We start from the raw sequence: 19899 nt of genomic DNA, 5'->3' as shown, positions 1-19899 counted from the left end.
AGTACAAACTGCTGCTGCCACGAACTAATGTCAGGAAACGGAAAATATTAAATCCAATCTGTATTTATATTATTTAAAAGAAATATGAACTCAAAAACTTGTTTGTTTTTTTTTTTTTTAAACTTTTTTAGGTATTGGGAATACAGTTTTTCTAAATCTGAATCTGTTGAAACTCTTCAGTTAACAGAATATTTCTGAGCATCTCTCACCTGACTGTTTGTCTGAGGCGCTGAGTCCCGTCAGACCGAGCTCCTTCGGCGGCTCCTCGTCATCCAGGATCAGTGAGACTCGTTTAATGTCTTCGATGCTGCCGCTGCACTGAGACATCAGACCCAGCTGGACAAGAGACAACGGACACCGTCAGTGACAAAGGGGCCGCAACTTTCTTTTGATCTTGTGTCTGATGGTTAGTTTGAGCACGTACGTATCCCTGTTTTATGGGCGTGCTGGTCAGCGTGGGCGTGGCCTCTGAGAGCTGAGGTTGTGTGTCCGCCGGCGACCCCCATTCTGGATCATGTCCGACCAGAGACCTGCTTGAAGCTGAGACACAAACAAAGCAGAAGGACATTTCAGCCCTCACTCTGATTTCATCAGCTGCAGGTGACCAGGCTGTGTTCGGATTAGAGAAGTGTCGCCTGGAGGAAGGACAGATGGTGAAACAATCGCTCGACTCAAAAATCAAATCCTGATGCACACAGAGAAGAAAAGCTTTAAAAATGACAAAGCTTTTCTTGTTCCACTTCAGATCAGCATTAAATGAATAAACTGGGCCTTTAAAAAAGATTACTGGTTACTATACGAAAACTCTGAAGGTGAAAATTTTGAGGTTGCCCTTTAAACGTATCCCACTCTGACTTCTTTAAATGTCAGACTCCTGTCAGTGTAAATTAAAGAAACTGTTACAGAAAAGGGCAGAAAAGGTTTGTTGTTTTGGGCTTTCCCAACCAAAGGAGACAGCTACAGGAAAGAAAATATCGATGCAGCAGCACGATGAGGATTTAAATGCAAGTGATGCTCCAGCTGGAAAGATTGAGAGTGAGTGAAGACGATGATGATGATGATGATGACGTTCCCACCCAGCGAGGAGGCTGGAAACGTTTCATTTGTTTCTTTTAGCTTTTATGTAGAAAATCTTACGAAAGCAGATGTTTCTCTCATTTCAGTGTTGGGGCTTTTACTTGATGCTTTCTTTTTTATATTTTTGTGAACTAATGTGATGCACAGAGTGGTTGGTTGATTTGGACGATTTTCACGGCTTGAAATGAATCTGTAAAGCTTCTGTTGTGATCAGACTCGTACGTACAGGACAGGACACTGAAGTACGGTCCCTCCTCCTCCTCGTCCTCGTCGTCGTCATCCTCGTGTGTTGACGAACCTCCTACGTCTCCAGTGTGGTCCCACTCCAGAGGCAGCGAGTTCACGCTCACCGGGGTCCCTGAGCGCTCCAGGGGAGAGGTCAGCAGGTGGATGGGCGTGGCCGGGAAGCTCCCCTGGCTCCGCCCCAGCCACGGCCGGCCAATCAGCTCCAAGCTCGACTCCAAGGAGAAGGTAGAGAGCTCAGGCTCTTCTGTGATCATCTGAAGGAAAGAAACGATTTTTCACCAAACGTGTCCCAGCATGTGTGAGCTGATGTCGTTTCCCTTTTCCTATTCATCATCGTCCCACGTTATTTGTGAAATAATCATCTGTATCATCAACGCAGAAGCACTCATGAGACAAATACAAACTATCTGAATTAAACTAGTGAAATGGAAATCAGAGGAATGTGTGTGTGTGTGTGGGCTCCAGCTGACCGGCGGCTGGCTGAGGCGCTGGTGGAAGCGGACCAGTCTGCTGAAAACCTCCTGGCAGTAAGTGTGCAGCTCCTCCAGCTCGTCCTCTATCAGCGCTGCGTCCTGCGGCGAGCTCTTCTGGATCAGACTCTCTCCGAACACTATTAGCCCGTCGATGCGCTCCGTGTTCAGCGTGATCTCCTTCTGGAAGCTCTGCAGCGAAGAAGGAAAGCACCATAACTGTGAACACACTTTGCAGCTCAACTCTGAGACGTGTGTTTGATAACGATGACCAAACTAAAACTGGTGTCCTCACATTGAGCTGCTGTATCTTGTGGTGAACGTCGCTCTCTGAAAAGTGCTCCACGTTGGTGAGCTGCAGGTCCAGCTCGGTCAGCCACATCAGCATGCTCTCCCTGGTGCCTTCAAAGTCCTCCCTCTGGCTGGTGAAATACTGAGACAGATGGACAGAAGAGAGAGGTGACAGATTTTTCATTTCATTTTCTAATTAAGACAGAATTCACCGTTTGTGTTCCAGCTTTAATTTTAAGGAAAGTCTGATGAATAGTCAAATCGGAAGACTGAAAATTAAACGGGTATATATGTTTTCTCTGAAATGTGATTTCTTTCTAGCAAAACTTACAAATAGATTCTTTCCAATCTGTTAAACGACCAGTTTAAAATTCTATTCTTGCGACAATTCAGAAAAAAAAGTGAAATTTTTGGCCCTTTAATTATAAAGTGGAAAAAAAAAAAAAGGTCAAATCCTCAAAAGACTGAAGTGAAATAACTTCACGTGATTGTTCCTAAATGTTCCAGATGTTGCCGGAAAAAGCCTCCTGCGCCGTACCTTGAGCCTGCGGATTATGGCGGCCACTCTGCGGTGCAGGGCGTCCCAGCGCCGGTTCCCCTCGTGGACCATGGCTTTGAGCTGGCTGGCCCGGTCAGTGCGGTTCTCCCGGGCCAGACGGCGGTACTGGTTGTTGACCAGCTCCAGCTGGGTCAGTCGCTCGTGAACCCGTCGTTGGAAACCCTGAACAGAACAAAGGTTTACGTTATCCATACTGCTAAACAGAGGTGATGTGATTAGAAAAACAAACAAACAGAAAAACCGAAACATAAATTTGTCTATTTTTTGCTTATTTGCTGGTTTTCTCTAAAAAAAATACACCTCGTCATCTTTGGGTTTTGATTGTTGATGCTGATGAATTCATCAGGAAATATAAAGTTATAGTAGAAGTAGTATTTGTCCATTAGTCCAAATGCTTGTAGGATTTTTCAGCCGACTGACCTCAAACTTCTTGAGCTCCTCTTTGGCGACAGTATAAAGGACGTCGGCAGAGTTGGGGCTGGCCGCGGTGCGCTCGGCCATCTTCAGCCAATCCTCAAACCCCGAGTAATCCTCCAGGAACTTACACCAGAGTCTCCAGGTTTCCTCGATCCTGCAGGGACACATCGTGCTGGAGTTACAGCGACACCGACGGATGCTGTTATTGGTAAGTGAATTTTTTTCTTTCAATTTAAACTGGACTTGAACAAACGAACGGACAAAGCCTCTTCTCTCAGCAGAAGTAGCAGGAAAGTTCTGCAGAGATTTGGGTGTGTTTTACAGCCTACCTGAGCCTGCGGTCCAGAGCCAGGGCACAGATGGTCCTCCAGCGATGGTCCAGGCTGCGGCTGGTTTCCTGCAGGGAGTCGTTCTCCGCCTCAGTGCCACCAGCAGCATCTTCGTCCCGCAGCAAAACGTCACACAGACTGAGCACCGACGCTACGCCCTCCGTGTGCTGCTCGATGTCCCTCTGCAGCTCCTGGACGGACATGAAAGAGGTCAGGTGTCAAACATCAGCCCACAGACGGAGGGCAGTGTGTGAGACCACCGCTCCCAAAATTACACAAAGGATGGTGATAAATTATTAAATATAAACAGACAAAGAGGGGGAGTGACAGAAAAATACAGTAAAAGTAGAGCTGGGGAAACAAACTGAAATCGTAGGAAGAGTCATTAATGATGAGTGGACACGCACAAATCAAACCCTGTAAAAGCTGTACGTGTGAGAACAGGACCAAGCTGAAGTGTCATTGTGTGTTGTGGATTCGGGTGTGTGTGTGTGTGTGTGTGTGTGTCCACCTGCTGCTCGGCCAGCCTCCTCTGGATCTCCTGGTGGTGACACACGCTGTACGTGATCGGCCTGGACAGCTCGGCCTCGATCCGAGACAGCCATGAACGGAGGTTACTCATGTTTTTATCCAGCTGCTGCACCGTTACCAGCGTCTCCTTCAGCTTCTTCACCCTGAAACAGTCGTATAATCCAAAAGCCATATTTAGAAATCTGCATTCCACCACTCTTCGCCGTGCAGCCTTCTCTACATTGTTAATTGCCTCATGATTTGGGGTCCCAAACCAACAAGAACAAAATAACAGCAAGTACTTCAATTCTCTTGAAGAGTCGTGGATTTTTCTGCATTCTCAGACAAATGCATCCAATAAAAACGTGAAAAACAAAAATAGAAACTAAATAAGAAATAAACAGAAGTCAGTGGCGACCCGGACCACAGCTGCATATTATAGCCAGTTACCAGATATTAGATCATTTATACCGAAATGAAATTGAAGACAGAAAAATCAAAGAAATAAATGGTGAAAGAAAGGCAAAGACGTGAAAAGACAATAAATACAAATTTTGAAAAGTAAAAAAAAAAAAAATACAATAAAAACAAACTAACCTGAGCTATTCATTCACATCTCAGGTATCGAACACAAGAGGTCACCACAAAGTAGTCTCCATGACAACTGACCACTTACCAACACACACCGCGCCACACTGACTGGTGCCATGGCAACGCTCAGGACAATAAAAGCTCTTTCAGAGGCTTAAAAGCCTCAGAAAGTGTGCCCCATTTGGGAGTTTGAGTTAATTTCCCCAGTTGATCCTTCCTGTCCAGTTGAGGTCCAGCAGAGCCTGTCAGAGCTGAGCGGGAGACGAGCTCTCCAAAAAACAAAAAACAAAAGAACTACACAGCTGTGAAGGAGGCATGAAAGGGTCCGACAGATGGACACTTTGGGAGATGATCCTGGATGGCTCTTATGTCTTTTAGAGAATTCACAGTCAGACTATGATGACGTTTCAGTTCATGCACCTTTTTGGAACGTTAACATCACTGGTTAGAGATCAGATTTTAGAGATTTTAGAGTTAGAGATCAGATCAGATTTCTTTTTCTTTTTTTATTATTCAAAATTCATCCTTTAAACTAAATGTTGAATCTGTTGATACTTGTCTGGTTTCTATTTTAACTCCAAATCAAATTTCTTTGAATTTTATTCAGAAAGCGTTCAGAAATTTTTATTATTTTTAGAATATTCAAAATCCTTTAGTGAATGTTGCCATCAGCATTGAAATCGTAATGACGGCTCGGTCATGTGTGTGTCTGTGTTTTTATATTTATATAAATAAATAATAATTATTAAATATATAAATAATAATAAAATCAAAAGATGCCTTAACTAAGTTCAGGGAAGCTGTGCAGGGTGGATCAGTGGGAGACAGTAGATGTGGCCTCATGTTTAAGACCATGTAATGAAGACATAATACAGTCACTGTAAATTCTGTCCAGCTCGTCCACTTCCACTCTGCAGATACAACCATTACCGCCAGCTAAATTGTCTCCGTCTCCCTTTCACTCCCGCTCTACCTCTGACAGCCCGACAAAGGCCAGCAGCTTCACGCCGAGGCCAAACAAAGACACAAAACCCAGTCAGGGGTCCTCGCTGAGGAAAAAGCACAAGAGGAGGGTCGGCAGAGAAAACAGAGCAGCAAAGAGCAGGAGGAAAAGTGAAGGAAAATGGCTGGAGGTTGAGGCGGATGAAGTTAAAGAGCAGCTGATCGCGGCGGGAGCTCCAAGTTATTCACAGACTAAACTCTGACATTTACTCTTATCACTGTGAAGATGTGACTCCTTCCTTCATACTGTCGTTTTCCAAACTTGTTTATTCTGTCGGATTTTTAAAGAGTATCAAGAAAAAAGAAAACAGCAAACAGACAAAATCAGTGGCCAGCTGTTTTGTCCGGAGTTGGTGGAGCCCAAACCAGAGCTGAAAGGAAAAAGTCAAGATTGGACCCAAAATGTTGGAAGGAACACGGTCCCTGAAATATGAGCTCATAAGGTGACTTCACTTTGAGAACTGGTGATTAATGGATGCCGACAGACTAACCCCCCCCCCCCCCCCCCCCACAGCATCCTACGCTGACGGACTATGAAGAGGGAGGGTCCGTCAACGTGGACATATGGGACTGTCTGAGGCTTAAGCTCAGCTTTTTTTCTTGACTGGTGGTGGGGGGTGGTGGGAGAGAAGCCATGCTCTTCCTCAGGGCTGTCCATCTGCTTGGGGAGGGTCGGTTGGTGGTGGTGGTGGTGGGGGGGGGGGACTGTTTATCATCACAAGGGTTTGACCTCCCCAGTCTGTAATATCAAAATCTGTGTATTCCTGACAGCTGCAGGGCTGCAGAACAGCAGGTGGATGGTTCTGCATTAGAGCTATTGTTTAATTAAAGCATCAGTCTTTAATTATGCTTTTTAGAGTAGCTGTGGAAGGTGCCTGTGCTGGGGGGTTGGTGGGGGGTTGGGGGGGGTTGGGGGGGGTCTCTCCTCTGTGAGGCCTCTGCGGCAGCCGTCGCCGCTCTCACCTTGCTTCGATGTGGTGGAAGAGGCTGTGCCAGCGCTGGTTGACTTCCTGCAGCGAGCCGCGGACCTGCGTCTGCTTGGCCTCGTCGCTGGCTGACAGCAGCTGCTCGCCCAGCTGCTTCAGGTGGCTCTTATTCTCACTGAACAGGTTGATTTCTTCCATGCAGTCCTGCAGAGACACAACGGTAACGGTATAACAGTAAACTTCAGCTGACATGAGCATCATTAATCCCCAAAGAATTAGAAAACTGTAAGTTTGTATATCGATTTAAAAACATGAATGAGGTGTTAGAATGTTATTTTTGAATTTATCTCAACACAAAAGTGTGTTCTCAGTTGAGAAGTTCTACTTCAACTTTCATTCAGCCGCTCATTTTCTCCTCTCATCTAACGCTCCAGAAACAGTGATGCTGCAAAATTCAAAACAATTATCATCTTGTTTACTGAATGAGCAGGCTTCATTATGAGATGGGGAAAGTACAAAAGGCTTTCAGTCACTGGAAGGACAACTGTTGTGCGTGAACAAAGGCCTTACTGCCGATCTATTCCAGGCCACCATCTGTTATAAACAGCATAATGCATGTTGCTCCTGTATGGATTTTAGTCTACTGCCCACTTGAGTGCTATCCACGGGTCAGTAATTGTGTGCATGTTTTATAATGTGCATTCTGCAGGATACAAGCGAAACCAGACCTGCAATACGATAATAAGATGTCATTTTTAGTGTTACAGTGGAGGAGGACAATCCTAAAAGTGAATTTATGTTAGCTTCTGCCATGCAAATGCATCTAAATAAAACTAACTGCGTGAAGAAATGCCTGGCTCTTGTACCTTCTTCAGCTTTTCCACCATTTCTTCTATGCTCAGATCTCCACTGTGGTGGCACACCTTGTTCTCCATCTGAGTCAGCCAGTCACAGAACTCTTTGTTCTTGTCGTTGAAGATGGTCCAGGCGTTGAGGCGGTCTGCGATTTCTTGCCTGTGCAGAGATACCTGGGAAAGACGAGAGTCGAGGTGGAAAATGTGGACTTGGGAAGGTTTGCACACATTTTAATAAAATTTCTGTTGGCAAGACGACAAGAACCAAAATAATGAATTTGATCTTTCCAGCAACTTGTGCAATACTTGGCAATAAAAAGTGGATTGAAATGAATCGAGGGGAGTTGAATTGTAGTGCTGGTTCGACACACGTGCTGCCTTCTAAGTGGCCGTCAGCTCCAGATATAAGACAAAGGAGAGCTCCTAGGCATCGTCCACACTGAGCATTAAACACGATTTATAGCTTCTAAATCAACAATGAAACTGACGATCTTCACAACAGCACAATGAAGTTGCCTTGCTGACAAGAGTTGGGTCCTGCTTTTGGCAAATTTACTACATGTAGCTGTTTGGGAACAACTGAAGGCAAAAAAAAAAAAAAAACCTGTTTAACATGAACCAAAATGTTGAGATGAGCGGTGCCAAAGATCCTGATGAATGTCTGTCCAGTGTGAAAGAGGGTCATTCTGTTATGATGTCCAGGAGAGACTGTGAGCCAAATCTATTACACAACAAAGCAATTTGAAGACTTCAGCTTCATGAGGAAAAAAACAAAAACAAAACAAAACTATGTGCATTTAAAAAAAGAGAGAATAAATGAGGTCGAACATCGTGGATATCATGAGTTTTGTCTTACTGCACTGAAGCAACAGGATCGTTTAATCCAAATCTGTGATAGAAAATCTGGCTATGTGATGAAATTAACAAAGTCCATTTTCCAAATGACAGTTTAATGCCCCTCCTCCCTCATTACACAGCTGAGGAATGGGCTGAGGTTAAAGGGTGTATCAGGCCCACGGGGCACGTCTGAGCCGGCTATATTTCACTGCCCGGTGGGATTTATTTGATTTAAATGAGCTCATCTTTAGTGTTTAATGTACTAACACTGCTCAGCTTTGTAGACTCTGGAGAATTTAGGGAGTATTGTGAGCTGCAGTCATCCTGTGAGGACTTTGTGCTTCCCCAGGAACAATAGAGCCAGTTCCCCTGAATCCCTTTAGACCAGCCGGGCCATCTGCTCGGCGGACCCATTCCAGCGGCTTCCCCCCACCTACAACCTGTTAACTGTGAAGAGGAAAACTGCTGTGGCGCAGATCCATGCCCCCCGGCCAGCTCAGGAATGAATGGGGATGAAAAATCTTATGTGGGATCAAATAGCAGAAATTAGCCTGCGTTTAACTTACATCCACACGGCTTGGTGTTATTAGACCTCAAAGACAAAATGAAACATTTCATAGTCTGTTCTGACACTCGTGGGCTGGATGAGCCCTGTGTGTGAAAAGACTGAAAGAAAACCAGTGCTTCGGTATCTTTGGCATCCTGCTGCTGCATCTGTGAATCATGCCAAGATAGGAGGCAGGTGGAAGCAGCCAGGCAGACCAGGGACCCAATTACTGCATATCATCCCTCTATAACCCCAATAACAGCAGAAAACGTCCCAAGTATGCCATAACCCCTCATTTACAGAGAACAAGAGAGCATTTATGTTTAAGCCAAAAGACTTAACTGAAGGAATTTGAGCCTGCGTGTATACAGCGGAGCAGCTTTCACCAGCGATGCCGTTACAGAGTTAAGTCTTGTTCTGTTTGAGAGTTTCCAGTGAGCGCATGTGAGTCAGGAGCTGATTATAAATATTAAAAGCTCTGAAGCTGCTTTTCACATAAATGAATAACCTACAAAGGCCATCAGCAGAAAAAACTGGATGTGTTCTAAAGTGTTGAGAGAACAACGTCATTTCACCTGAAAAGAGGCAAATTATTCAAACCTCAACAAGAGAGCACGATGTAGATTTCCCTCCATGAACTTGCACATGCTGGCTTGTTTCTCAAACAAATGAGTGTGTGTGTGTGTGTGTTCAGCCCCAGTGGTGAAAAGGCTTTGTGCTGCTGCTGCCTCACTGCCAAGAAACCGCTGGCAGCAACTTTTCCCTCCCTCTCTCCCATTACTCCTCGTCCACCTGCACAGTCTACAATCTCTAACTTTGCCTGACTCATTTTACCGCCCCCTCTATCTCTACATAATGTGTGTGTGTGTGTGTGTGTGTCTGTGTGCTCTCACCTTCATACACAGCTCTTCCCATTGAGTGTGGAGTTGTTCCAGCTGCTGCTCCAGCAGAGCTGAGTCACCGGCTGTGATGTACTGGGACAGGTCCGTCTTCATGGTGCCCAGTTCGTCCAATCTACTGGCCAAACGCTGCAGAGAGAGTTCTGTCTCCTGCATAACACACACACACACACACACTCAGACCCGCGGTCAGACAGCCATATACAAACTGCGTGTCCACGTTTCTCTCCCTCTCCCTCTCCCTCTCGCTTGCTCTGGTTCACTCTGACCATCCAGATTAAAGCGCTGTGGACGGGACAGGGGGAGGGTAGCAGGGGTAGGGAGGGGGAGGGGAGCGAAAGAATGGGGGTGTATAAATAAGGGAAGGGGGGGGGGGGGGAATAGAAAGCTGGCTGGTGGGATGGGGGTAGCTACTGACCGAGTTGAGGGGAAACTTTCAGGCTATTAGAGAACACACTGTTGCTGATTCTCACCGGGTCAACTTTCCTTTGTAATCAAAATCACTTCATATTTCTCATTTTTCATTCATTCAGAAAAACACCAGCCGTCTTCTCATCACCTGCACGAGCTCATCTGGTCTTTCACGCAGCTCCTGCTTCATCCTGGTCTTCACCTCATCCAGGTCGGACTTGATGCTGGCCATCCCGTCCTGACACCGAGACCACTTCTAAACACACAGCAGGACACACACAGCTTTAAATGCGTGCTATTAAAAATTCATTTTCCTTTTTCTTTTCTTTTTTTTTTTTTTTAAGATGACTTAGTTTATATCTGCAATAACACAAATAAAAAATAAAACACAAGGCATAAACTCATACATCTCCTAAAAGTCCTCACATACTAAATATCCCAGTCGGGCTCCTGCTGCCAGTTGTAGTTTGCACTTTGATGCAACTGGCTGAGGGAGCTTTGCCAGGGATTTTCCTTTCCCCCGGGTAGATCCTGTTTAGCTGAAGGGGGTTAACAACTTTCCCTGACCTCCCTGGACCTCAAACATTCAGACTTTGTGCTGTAATTAAAACAGCTCATGAAGCAGGAAAATGCATCCACGACTATCTAACCAAAATACCAGCCCTGTTGTTGACAGTGTTACTGGTTGTTATTGTACACGGAGCATCATCAGACTAAGGAGCCGTGTCTGGATGTGGATCATGGACGGATTTGATCCACACTCTGATCCCCCTCGGCGGGGCGACACACCAGCTCCTCTGTGTGTTTGCACTCAGAAGGGATCAGGTCAAAGCTTTACGCTTTAGGTTTATTGCACTTTCACTTATTTGTCTGATTGATTTATATTCAAACTGTTTCTATTACCTGCACAGTGGTGTTAACCAGGTCTCTTCTCTTTTCCAGCTGGGAGCTGGTGCGATCCCAGGCCTCCTCCAGGGCCCGGCACTCCGACCGAAGTCCGCTCTGACACTCGGACTCCGTCATGGTCTCACACAGATGTTTGCCAGCCTCCAGCGTCTGGTTGTAAACGGTGGAGTGCTGACTCAGAGCCTGTTCGACACACTTGGACAAACACAGGGAGAGACACACATTTACATGTTTGATTTGTAGTTTGGTACAATTCATCGGAAGCATCTCTTTATCTGAGAACACGCTGAAACGGTCAAGCTCTTTTTTTGGGTGGCAGATATCAATAAATCGATTCAGAAAACATATCTAGGAGCGCAAGGAGCACAAGAACCATTAAGATTAGACTGTTCAGATCCAGATCACACGGGATCAGTGACAGAGGAAGGTGTGTAAGTGCATTAAATGCATTACACACACCAGCCTGGTACTGGTTGGATATACCAATTTTTTTGCCAAATTTTTTCAAAAACATAGCTTGAATATTTGGTTTTCAACCGATTCCTTGCTGAATATGTTACAAAATTTTGTGTGTGTGTGTCTGTTTCTGCCACTAACATCAGATTCACTTTATCATCTTTTGCTGATTTCCCTCCACTGACAGAAAAGTTCTGAGACAAAAACACAAAAAAAAAAAAAAAAAGAGCACTTGTTGGCATCCAGGCTAACCTGGTAATCATCTGCACAGTTTCGCGATTGCAGCACTGAGCAGAGAGCCGGACCAGCAGGGGGCAGCAAAAGGTCAACGACCCCCAGCAGCCTCCACAGACGCTTCAAGCCACGATGGTAGATTCTCTGCTGTCTGAGCTCCTCTTTCACCAAAGACCTGCGCTGGCCAACCAGAGCCACGGCGCTGAACCAGCCCTCCCTCAGTCCGGCCACTTGATCCATGAGCTCAGATCTGAAGAAGAGCAAAATAAGACCATCAGCTTATACACATCTATTTGGCCAATGTTGTTCTTGTTGTGACGCACAAACTTACCCTAACCCTAAAAATAAGAGGAGATACATCAATTTGTCATTTACAGGAAATTGCTTTAACAACAAAAAATTTGAAGGCTGAAGAAATCTTCAGGAGCAGCAGGGAAGCACAGTGGTGGCTTTCTTGTTGAAAAGCTCTCCAAAAACTGTAAAACTAATTTATGGAAGCATCAAGCAGGAAACATCTGTACACAGTCCACAAAGGCAGCCAGTACATGAGAAGATGTTAATTTAGCTAAAAAAAGAAAACCCAACTTATTTTAAATACTGCTGCCAATATGACAGTTTAATACAAATACCAAGAGAGAGCTGATGAGTAAAACATTTCATTAAACCACAAATGGTGGATACACAAAGTACTGACGCCACCCTGCAGCTGGATTTACAACACATCACATGATTTATACATTCAATGAAAATAACATCTTTCCTGTAAACTATCTCTCAGTCTTAGCTCCGTATTTCCCTTGAAGTGCTTCTTTCAGACAGCTGTCATGCTCACATTGCTGGTCAACGAAAGTCAAAGGGCGCACACAAAAACGTCACCTCACCTCTTAACCCTTTCATTCAAAACCTATTTTGAAGTTAGTATTTTTTTTGGAGGGACGACAGAACCACAGAAAATCAGGGCTTAAATAATTAAAATAAAATAATTTTGAATTAAGTTATATTCTCAAACTAAAGTTTTTAACAAGCTTGTTTCCCATATACGTTTAGAAAATAAATGAATCTGAGACTTCCCATGTACCTTTTCTCTCCTGTTTCTTTTTCCATGGACTTCACTGCATCACAGAGGAGACTCTGCAGGATCTGGTGTCCAGAGATCATTTCAGCCTGAAGCCTCTGAGGGAATAAGCAGCAGCAGGAGAGAGGCATGATGGGAGTCAGACCTCTATGCTATATTAAACAACCATTTGTGCTGATGGGGTCATTCATTTAGCTTTCTCTTAATTACCAAATATTTCCTTGTCAAGAAGCTTGTCTCTGACTAACACATGGGCAGGTCGCAACATGAGTGTTGAATTAAATGACTGTTACTGCCAATTATTCCCAACTTACAGAAATATAAATATAAAGAGTCAGGTTCCTGTTTTTCCAGATACAAAGCAGAAACAGAGTCTACTGCACCTGATGGGCCGTCAGCATCTCTTGGACAGAGGAGATACTTTGAGGTATTTTGGGCGACGATTCCTCGACGATTTTCTCCTTTATAAACGTCAGGTCCTTACACTTCTCCTGAAAGGTCTGGTAACACTGATTCTCAGCCTGCCGCTCTCTGGAGAACAGCATGACAAACAAAACCTACTGAGACACAGCTCTGTGATTTCGATAGAGCCTCGAAATGTTTTCTGAGGCTTCCAAAACAACAACAAATACAAAATTCGGCTCACATCGTTTAAGTCATGTTAGATCTACATTTCGTCACCTGTTCATGCTGGATGTGCGAGCTGTGCTTTCGGCCCACGCACTGCAGAGCGTGTTCAGTTTCTCCCTCTCCTGGTCGTTCAGGGTCAAACGGTGGCCCGTCTCCCTGACGTGAAGCAGTGATGGAAACAGATCACTGAGCTCCACGAGAACCTGCTACACATCCAAGAAATGTTAAAACACAAAGTGTGCTTTTAGTTTGAGACATCACAGACAAAAAGTTCATTAAATTGAGTCACACCAACCTTCACAGAGTCGCTGTCACTTATTCCAGCTTTAATTTTATGTTCTATGTTCTTTATCTGCTTTTCAAGGCTCTGCAGACAAATGTGAAACTGTTTCTGCTCCTCCAAATCATCCTGCACACACAATCAATGTGAAACAATATTCCTCATGTTAAAGTTGCAAAGATTCTGGTGATACTTGGACAGATGCTCGGACCTGAAGACTTTTCTTTTTCCCCGATATCGCCTGGCAGAGCAGCAAGACGTCACGTGACAGCAGCCTGGTCTCTGATTGGATTAAATTTGCGGTTGGTGGTCGTTGCCGCTCAGTAAGAGGCTTGGAGGCCTCCAGCACATCTCCCACACTGCTTTGCAAGACATCAACACCAACTTGCAGCTTCTGATGTGAAATGAAATGAAAGAAATTTAGTAAATAATCTAAATTTAAAAAAAAAAAATTTTCAACAAATAATTTGTCAAACACCATTTCTGGATTGCCATCATCTCTCTGATGGCGGACATACAAACTCTCTTAACTTTTTTCCTTCTTCAAAAATAGAAATGCTTTAAATCCTGTGTAGTGAAAAAAAAAACCCATTAACCTGCTTGTTTTTTTTTTTTTGCAGCATCTTGACTAAGCATAAGTACAACGGATTAGCTGTACAAACACAGCAGAGGCTGCTGCTGATTTTTCTGCCTCAGAGCCGCCGTCTGTTCCTTTCCATGAAACAGAGAGCGGTTAATGAGAAAAACATTTCATTAAAATGTGAATGTAATGCATAGAGACTCTGACTCAGCAGCAGGAACAGATGTAGATGTGTGTGAGCCCTAAATAAACATGTCGCACATCAAGTGGTGTTTATCTTTCCTCACCCTGCCAACATCCGATCACATCAGACCACCTTCTGCCATCTTATCAGTGCTGAAAGCTTCTAAACTCACCGCCACTGAGTCAACCGTCGTCTGTGCGTCCTGTTCACGTGACGGGGATGAACCTGACAGCTCCTCCCACTGGAGCCACAGCCGCTGCAGGTGAAGGGAGCAGCCATCCGACAGACGGTTGTACTCCTGCCAGAGCGAAATGGTCTCCGCAGTCTTCAGGTGCTCGTCCTTCAGCTCCTGCACAGTGTCGCTCCACCTGACGTGGTCACCGTGTGTTAGTTCACTGTCATGTTGCTCTACTAATTTTGAGGCTGGTATATTTTATACACACATCTGACTGACAAGGACACACAACAAAAGGTCATTTTACTCTTGTCACTCTGATGTTTTCTTCTCCTTACAGTCGATGTTGACAGATTTTATATTTGGATTATATGAACATTTATAATTCATATCTGTCATGAAATCCTTTCAGTGTTTTTGGTTCTGTGATAGTCGTTTTGCCACATTTGGCGATGTGCAGTAAAAACACATTGTGTGGACTGTTGTTGAATATACAATGCATTTGGCTACTGACCGTTTTTTCTCTCCTTCCACTTGGTTTCCGACTGCCTGCGCTGTTCCACCATGAATCTGCTTCTGGAGACTCTGCAGAGATTTTTCCACAGCTGCCCAAAGTTCCTCTGCTTTTCCAGCCTTCCTCTGTAATTCCTTGGAAATTAAAAACACAATTCTTTCATCCTGCTTCTTGAGAGATGCACTCCCCCAAAACCTATATTTGGGGACTGTAAAGACCTGAGAGCTTGACATTTAAGTCCTCCCACATCTTCACTTAATGTGTCACAACTTTCTGGAGGAGCTTTTAATGTCTGACTGGTGCAGGTGGCTATTTCAGATCCCAGAAAAGGCCACTTTTTGAAGCTTAAAAGCCCACAAGCCTTTTGGAGGCAACATTTACTTTCATTAAAAAAAACACACCAGATATGAAGATTTTGTGTACACGTGCGAAATGCGGTCCACACTTTGGCTCACCTGGAGGAAGGCCATGTATCCCCCTGCCTGCTTCACTGAGAACAGAGGAACTTGCCGCTGCTGCTGCAGAGCACATCGCACCCTGCTGGTGTGCAGAGTAACCTCCCTCAGAGTTCTGTCAAAACAGCTCCAGTCTGAAACAGTGTGCTGAAGGGCTGGCCTCAGAGCTTCCATCTGCAAATTAACAGTGAGAACCAGCAGGAAGATTTGTTCAACACTTTTAGGGAGCAGGTTTCACAGTCAAAAAGACGCAACGGTGAAAAACGTCTCTCATTTGTCCATTTGATCAGCAACATGACGACAGCTGTAGTTTTAAGAACCCAGCAGATACAGAGAAACGTTAATGTTTGTGTTTAGTTCCGTCCTCAGTCTTCAGTTTGTTATTTTGCTATGTTCACCAGCCACCGGTTAACTTTGTCACCTTGTGTGCTGCTCTGGGGCCGGGTGGAATTTTCTAAAAGTTTTTCATCATCAAGGAACTAAACCAGAGAAGCTCTCACTTCTCAGAGTCAGGTGATAACTCTCTGCAAAGGAAAAATTCTGATGCTGACAAGTAGAGCTAAAATTATACGCTTTGTTGCTGCAGCAACAAGACGGATGTGACAATGTACTAAAGGAGGCACATTTGGATGTTCTCTGCAGTTCTCTGGATCCACAGCTTAGAACAACTCTGTCTCCAGTAGTTTCCCTGTTTGTTACCTGTTGAGTTAGATCCTCACAGGAATGACTAACGCTCTCGGCCTGGTTCCAGAAAGCGATATCACAAGGGCAGTTCTGTCCCTTTTCATCACGCACTTGCATCATCTCCTGCAGAGAGGCAGCCACCTCCTTAACTCTGGCCGCAACAGCCTGAAAATAAAAAGAGAGCGCAAAAATCACATCTGGTGAGATGACAATAACAGCAGCAGCGCAGACCTGTCCACCTGTTTGCTTCCTGTTCCTGTACCTCCCACTCTTGCAGAGTCTGCTGAGCCAGAGTTTGACTGATGGGCTGTTCACACTGACTCAGCTTCTTTTTCTGCTGCTCTGTCCAACCATGAAGATGCTGTAACCGCCTCTCCCTGGCTGCACAAGTGTGATGCATCTGCTCAGCTCCATGAATCTGCGGGGAAATAACAGTTAGAGGTGGAAAAGTACATTTCTTTTAGTCCATTTGTTGTTAAATGAGGCATAAGTGGATTTATGATGATGGTCTGACTACTCGGTTCCAGTAACAATATGAAGAATCAGCCAGCATCCTGGTACAAGGTATGAGCCAACAGTTTTCTGTTGCAATATTTCACACGTATATTTCACCCATTTCCCAGTTAGCATTTCCTACATGTTGGAAACAAACATATCTCTTTGTACTTAAAAAGTTGAGCGGAGTTTGGCTTGTTAAATCTTGGATTCCACAGGGAGTTGTGTTTCATTGCCTGTTGAGCGGTGAACCACTAACCTGGCTCTCCAGCTGCGTCTGGAGGTTCAGCCACTGGAATCTAATGGCCCCAAGTGTCTCTGCAAACTTTGTCCGTTCAGACCGAGCAGCGAGGACATCTGCTGTCACCGCCTGAGGCCCAGACTGGCACAGGAAGTCGAGGAGGAGCTGCCCGCTGACAACACCTGCCTTTAATTCCTGCAGACAATTCAATAGAAGTCAGTTATTGATATGAATGTATATTTTCTAGATCACAACAGTAAGAAAAGATCTTTGCTTTATATTTTAACTTCGCAGGATTTATTTATTTATTTATTTAAGCGAGCGATCATGTATCCACAAAACTTCTCTCCCCATTGCCCAGATAATTATCTCGACATGAATTGTATTCTCAATAAAAAAGAGGAGCAGCAACTTCACACAAAACGTGTGCAGATCTACCTTGTAGTGCTGAAGGACTTCAGCGATCTGAGCAGCATCTTTGGCCTTGAGGAGTCCTTCTTTCTCTTGGCTCAGTCGAGCATCCAGCTTCATCAGCTGCTCCTCCACGTCAGACAGCAAGTCCACCGGAGGCCACTCAGCCAGCAGCCGCTGACAGACACAAGGTGTGGGGGAATTAAAATACATCAGTTTGATTCATACAGCCGCTTTCTTTGGCAGTAACCTGAAATAAACCTATTTACCAAAGTGTAAGACATTAAAACAAACCCTCAACCAACTTGGCCAACACCCATCTTGACCACATAGAATATCTGGTTCCATTCATTGGTGATAAATGGAGAAGAAAATGTTAAAACATCCATCTCCTCCTTTCTTAAGTTTCCTCCTTCTCTTTAATCATCTCAAAAACGATTTCAAAGAAGTTTGCAAGAAAGTTTTCCACTCCCTTTATCAGAAAGCATTTCTCAATGCCTAATTATTTTTGAAAACCACCAGCACTTCCAGTCAGTTTGGACCATTAAATTTTAATTCATGAAGAACTGGAAAGTTGTAATGCTCTGGGAGTTTATGGGGTGTGTGATGGACATTTGGAAAAAAAAAAGACAAACCACAGACAATGGACCGGACCGGGATACAGGTTCAAGATCCTCCTGACCGCTGAATAATTTATTTAAGTTAATAATACTGCAACATGTTTAAAACTCTCATTTCTGGTGTTTGAGCTGCACCTGGTGGAGTTGGTCTTGGATCTTGGAGAGATGTGAGGTGAGCTGGCTCCAGCTGACCTGCAGCTGGGTCATCTGAGCTCTCAGGCCGGGACAATCGGCCTCCCTCAGGTGGAGCAGCTGTGTGGCTCGCTTGGCAGCAAATGTCTTCTGCACCGACATGGCTTCAACCTCCATTGTGAAGTCCTGGGGCCAAAGCCAGAGTTGAAGGTTAACAAGCATTATTTCAATATAAATAAATAAATAAAAAAAAAAAAGTTAAAACATAAAATTCAAAACGTCACACTCCCTTCACTCTTAAAGGCCTTAAAAGACAACCTTATGTTTCAGTCACATAAAGAGGTGATGAGCAGACACACGAGCCTCACCAGCAGCTTGATTACATTGTTGTGGAAATTTTCCCAGTCCAGCTCTGAGGTGTTTGCCAGGACTGACCAAGTCTTCAGACGTTTGTTGGCACCAACGAGCCAATTACTGACGGAGGTAAAGTCTGCATGGAATCTGCGGGGAGGATGAGAGACACACAGCTCATCCAACGAGTTTCTTCCTACCCAGTGAAATAAACCGACCCGTGGTACGGGAGCTTGTTTGCTCCTATGGATCAGCTGCACAGCAGTTATAACTGAATTAGAATATGTGAACATCAGATTGTCGACATCATATTGGTACATTTCATTTTAGGTATCTCAGACCTTCAAAGTAAAGTTTAGTCATTCAAATGTGACTTTAGTTTATGCTCTATTCATATTACTAAATAATGAGAGGACTGCATGTCTTCATGTTGCAAACCAAGACACATTCTTGGCCTTGGAAAATTCTGAAGTCACATTTAGTACTGATATTAAATAGCTTTGGCGCTGGAACAAAGTCTTTGGTTTGATATGTTTATTTAGTATCCCTGAAAAATGGTTAACAAGGTTGTTGCAGAAATGATATTCATAAATCAGGTCCAACCAGCCTGGCTTCCACTTGAACGGTGATAACTTGGACATTTAGGGGGCAGTAATTTGGTTTTACTTCTGAAAGAGGGAGCTTCACATCAGTATTTCTGAGCCTGTCCCACCTGGGCTGGATGTCCTGGATGCTTTTGCAGCGCTGAATCTCTTGCTCTGTCCGCCTGAGGGCATTTCTCCATCGCAGCTCCAGAGCACCTCCACCCCGGCCGACTGAGGCAGCAAACACTGGCTCGGTCTGCAGCGCCTTGCACTGATCCATGAGCAGTCCTAAATCAGCTCTGCTATCATTCAACTGGGCCAGTGTTTTCTGAGTAACACAAAGAATCAGGGCTGCCGTTAAACACCGTCCACGGCACAGAAATTTGGATAAAGTGTGAAAAATATGGGACTCTATAAAAAGAAAATAGCTACAGTAAGTAATAAAGAACAGAACCGAACTATCAACCTGCCTCATTGTTGCCTCATTGTTGACCTTTGCTTTATCAAATCCATCAATCTATTCATGCTATCAAAAATTTTAATCTCTACAAGGAGGCAAAACGGTATAAAAGAACAAAAGCTACTCCCATATTTTGTGTCCAGAGACTGGGTGGACCCGGTCTTTATTAATCTGCCAACATCTGACAGCTGAGCCGAAACACACACCAGCCTCAGATTGTCCTTCATTACTGCGAACACACCTCATCTGCTCTTTTTACTCTTTCCAGGAAGAAATCCACACCAAATACCTTTCACACAAAAAACTCATTAGTGGCAGTGGACCGTTTAACTCTGATGCCATGTTGGTGTTGAAGGTCCTTTCTTTTACCTCAAGAGAGTAATCAGCCAAAAACGATAACACAGATAATGCTGCTGCAATGAATGTAACTCAGACATAAATAAAATGTTCATCTCAATTTATGCAC

General features: G+C 44.4%; 1 protein-coding gene across 2 annotated transcripts in view; it reads right to left on the bottom strand.

Annotated features, from left to right (window-relative positions):
• syne2a (spectrin repeat containing, nuclear envelope 2a) overlaps positions 1–19899 on the bottom strand; it is a 59662-nt gene that overhangs the window by 2013 nt on the left and 37750 nt on the right. For both annotated transcript variants that reach the window (XM_029495805.1, XM_029495806.1), the window contains 30 exons: positions 19102–19301; positions 18407–18539; positions 18042–18224; positions 17314–17463; positions 16894–17070; positions 16402–16557; positions 16155–16304; positions 15456–15629; positions 15001–15134; positions 14484–14679; positions 13759–13941; positions 13563–13676; positions 13319–13473; positions 13021–13168; positions 12641–12735; positions 11581–11812; positions 10870–11067; positions 10115–10222; positions 9550–9705; positions 7285–7446; positions 6456–6622; positions 3901–4063; positions 3390–3580; positions 3064–3214; positions 2623–2805; positions 2089–2226; positions 1794–1985; positions 1304–1577; positions 425–540; positions 210–336 (listed from right to left, as the gene is read on the bottom strand). In XM_029495805.1, coding sequence (XP_029351665.1) covers positions 210–336; positions 425–540; positions 1304–1577; positions 1794–1985; positions 2089–2226; positions 2623–2805; positions 3064–3214; positions 3390–3580; positions 3901–4063; positions 6456–6622; positions 7285–7446; positions 9550–9705; positions 10115–10222; positions 10870–11067; positions 11581–11812; positions 12641–12735; positions 13021–13168; positions 13319–13473; positions 13563–13676; positions 13759–13941; positions 14484–14679; positions 15001–15134; positions 15456–15629; positions 16155–16304; positions 16402–16557; positions 16894–17070; positions 17314–17463; positions 18042–18224; positions 18407–18539; positions 19102–19301 — 4906 coding nt within the window. The remainder of the gene's footprint in view (positions 1–209; positions 337–424; positions 541–1303; positions 1578–1793; positions 1986–2088; positions 2227–2622; positions 2806–3063; positions 3215–3389; positions 3581–3900; positions 4064–6455; positions 6623–7284; positions 7447–9549; positions 9706–10114; positions 10223–10869; positions 11068–11580; positions 11813–12640; positions 12736–13020; positions 13169–13318; positions 13474–13562; positions 13677–13758; positions 13942–14483; positions 14680–15000; positions 15135–15455; positions 15630–16154; positions 16305–16401; positions 16558–16893; positions 17071–17313; positions 17464–18041; positions 18225–18406; positions 18540–19101; positions 19302–19899) is intronic.

Source organism: Echeneis naucrates, chromosome 24 (assembly GCF_900963305.1).
Source record: "Echeneis naucrates chromosome 24, fEcheNa1.1, whole genome shotgun sequence".
In the NCBI taxonomy this organism is placed as follows: Eukaryota; Metazoa; Chordata; class Actinopteri; order Carangiformes; family Echeneidae; genus Echeneis; species Echeneis naucrates.
Note: the sequence above shows the minus strand (reverse complement) of the source record. Positions and strands in the feature narration are given on the sequence as shown.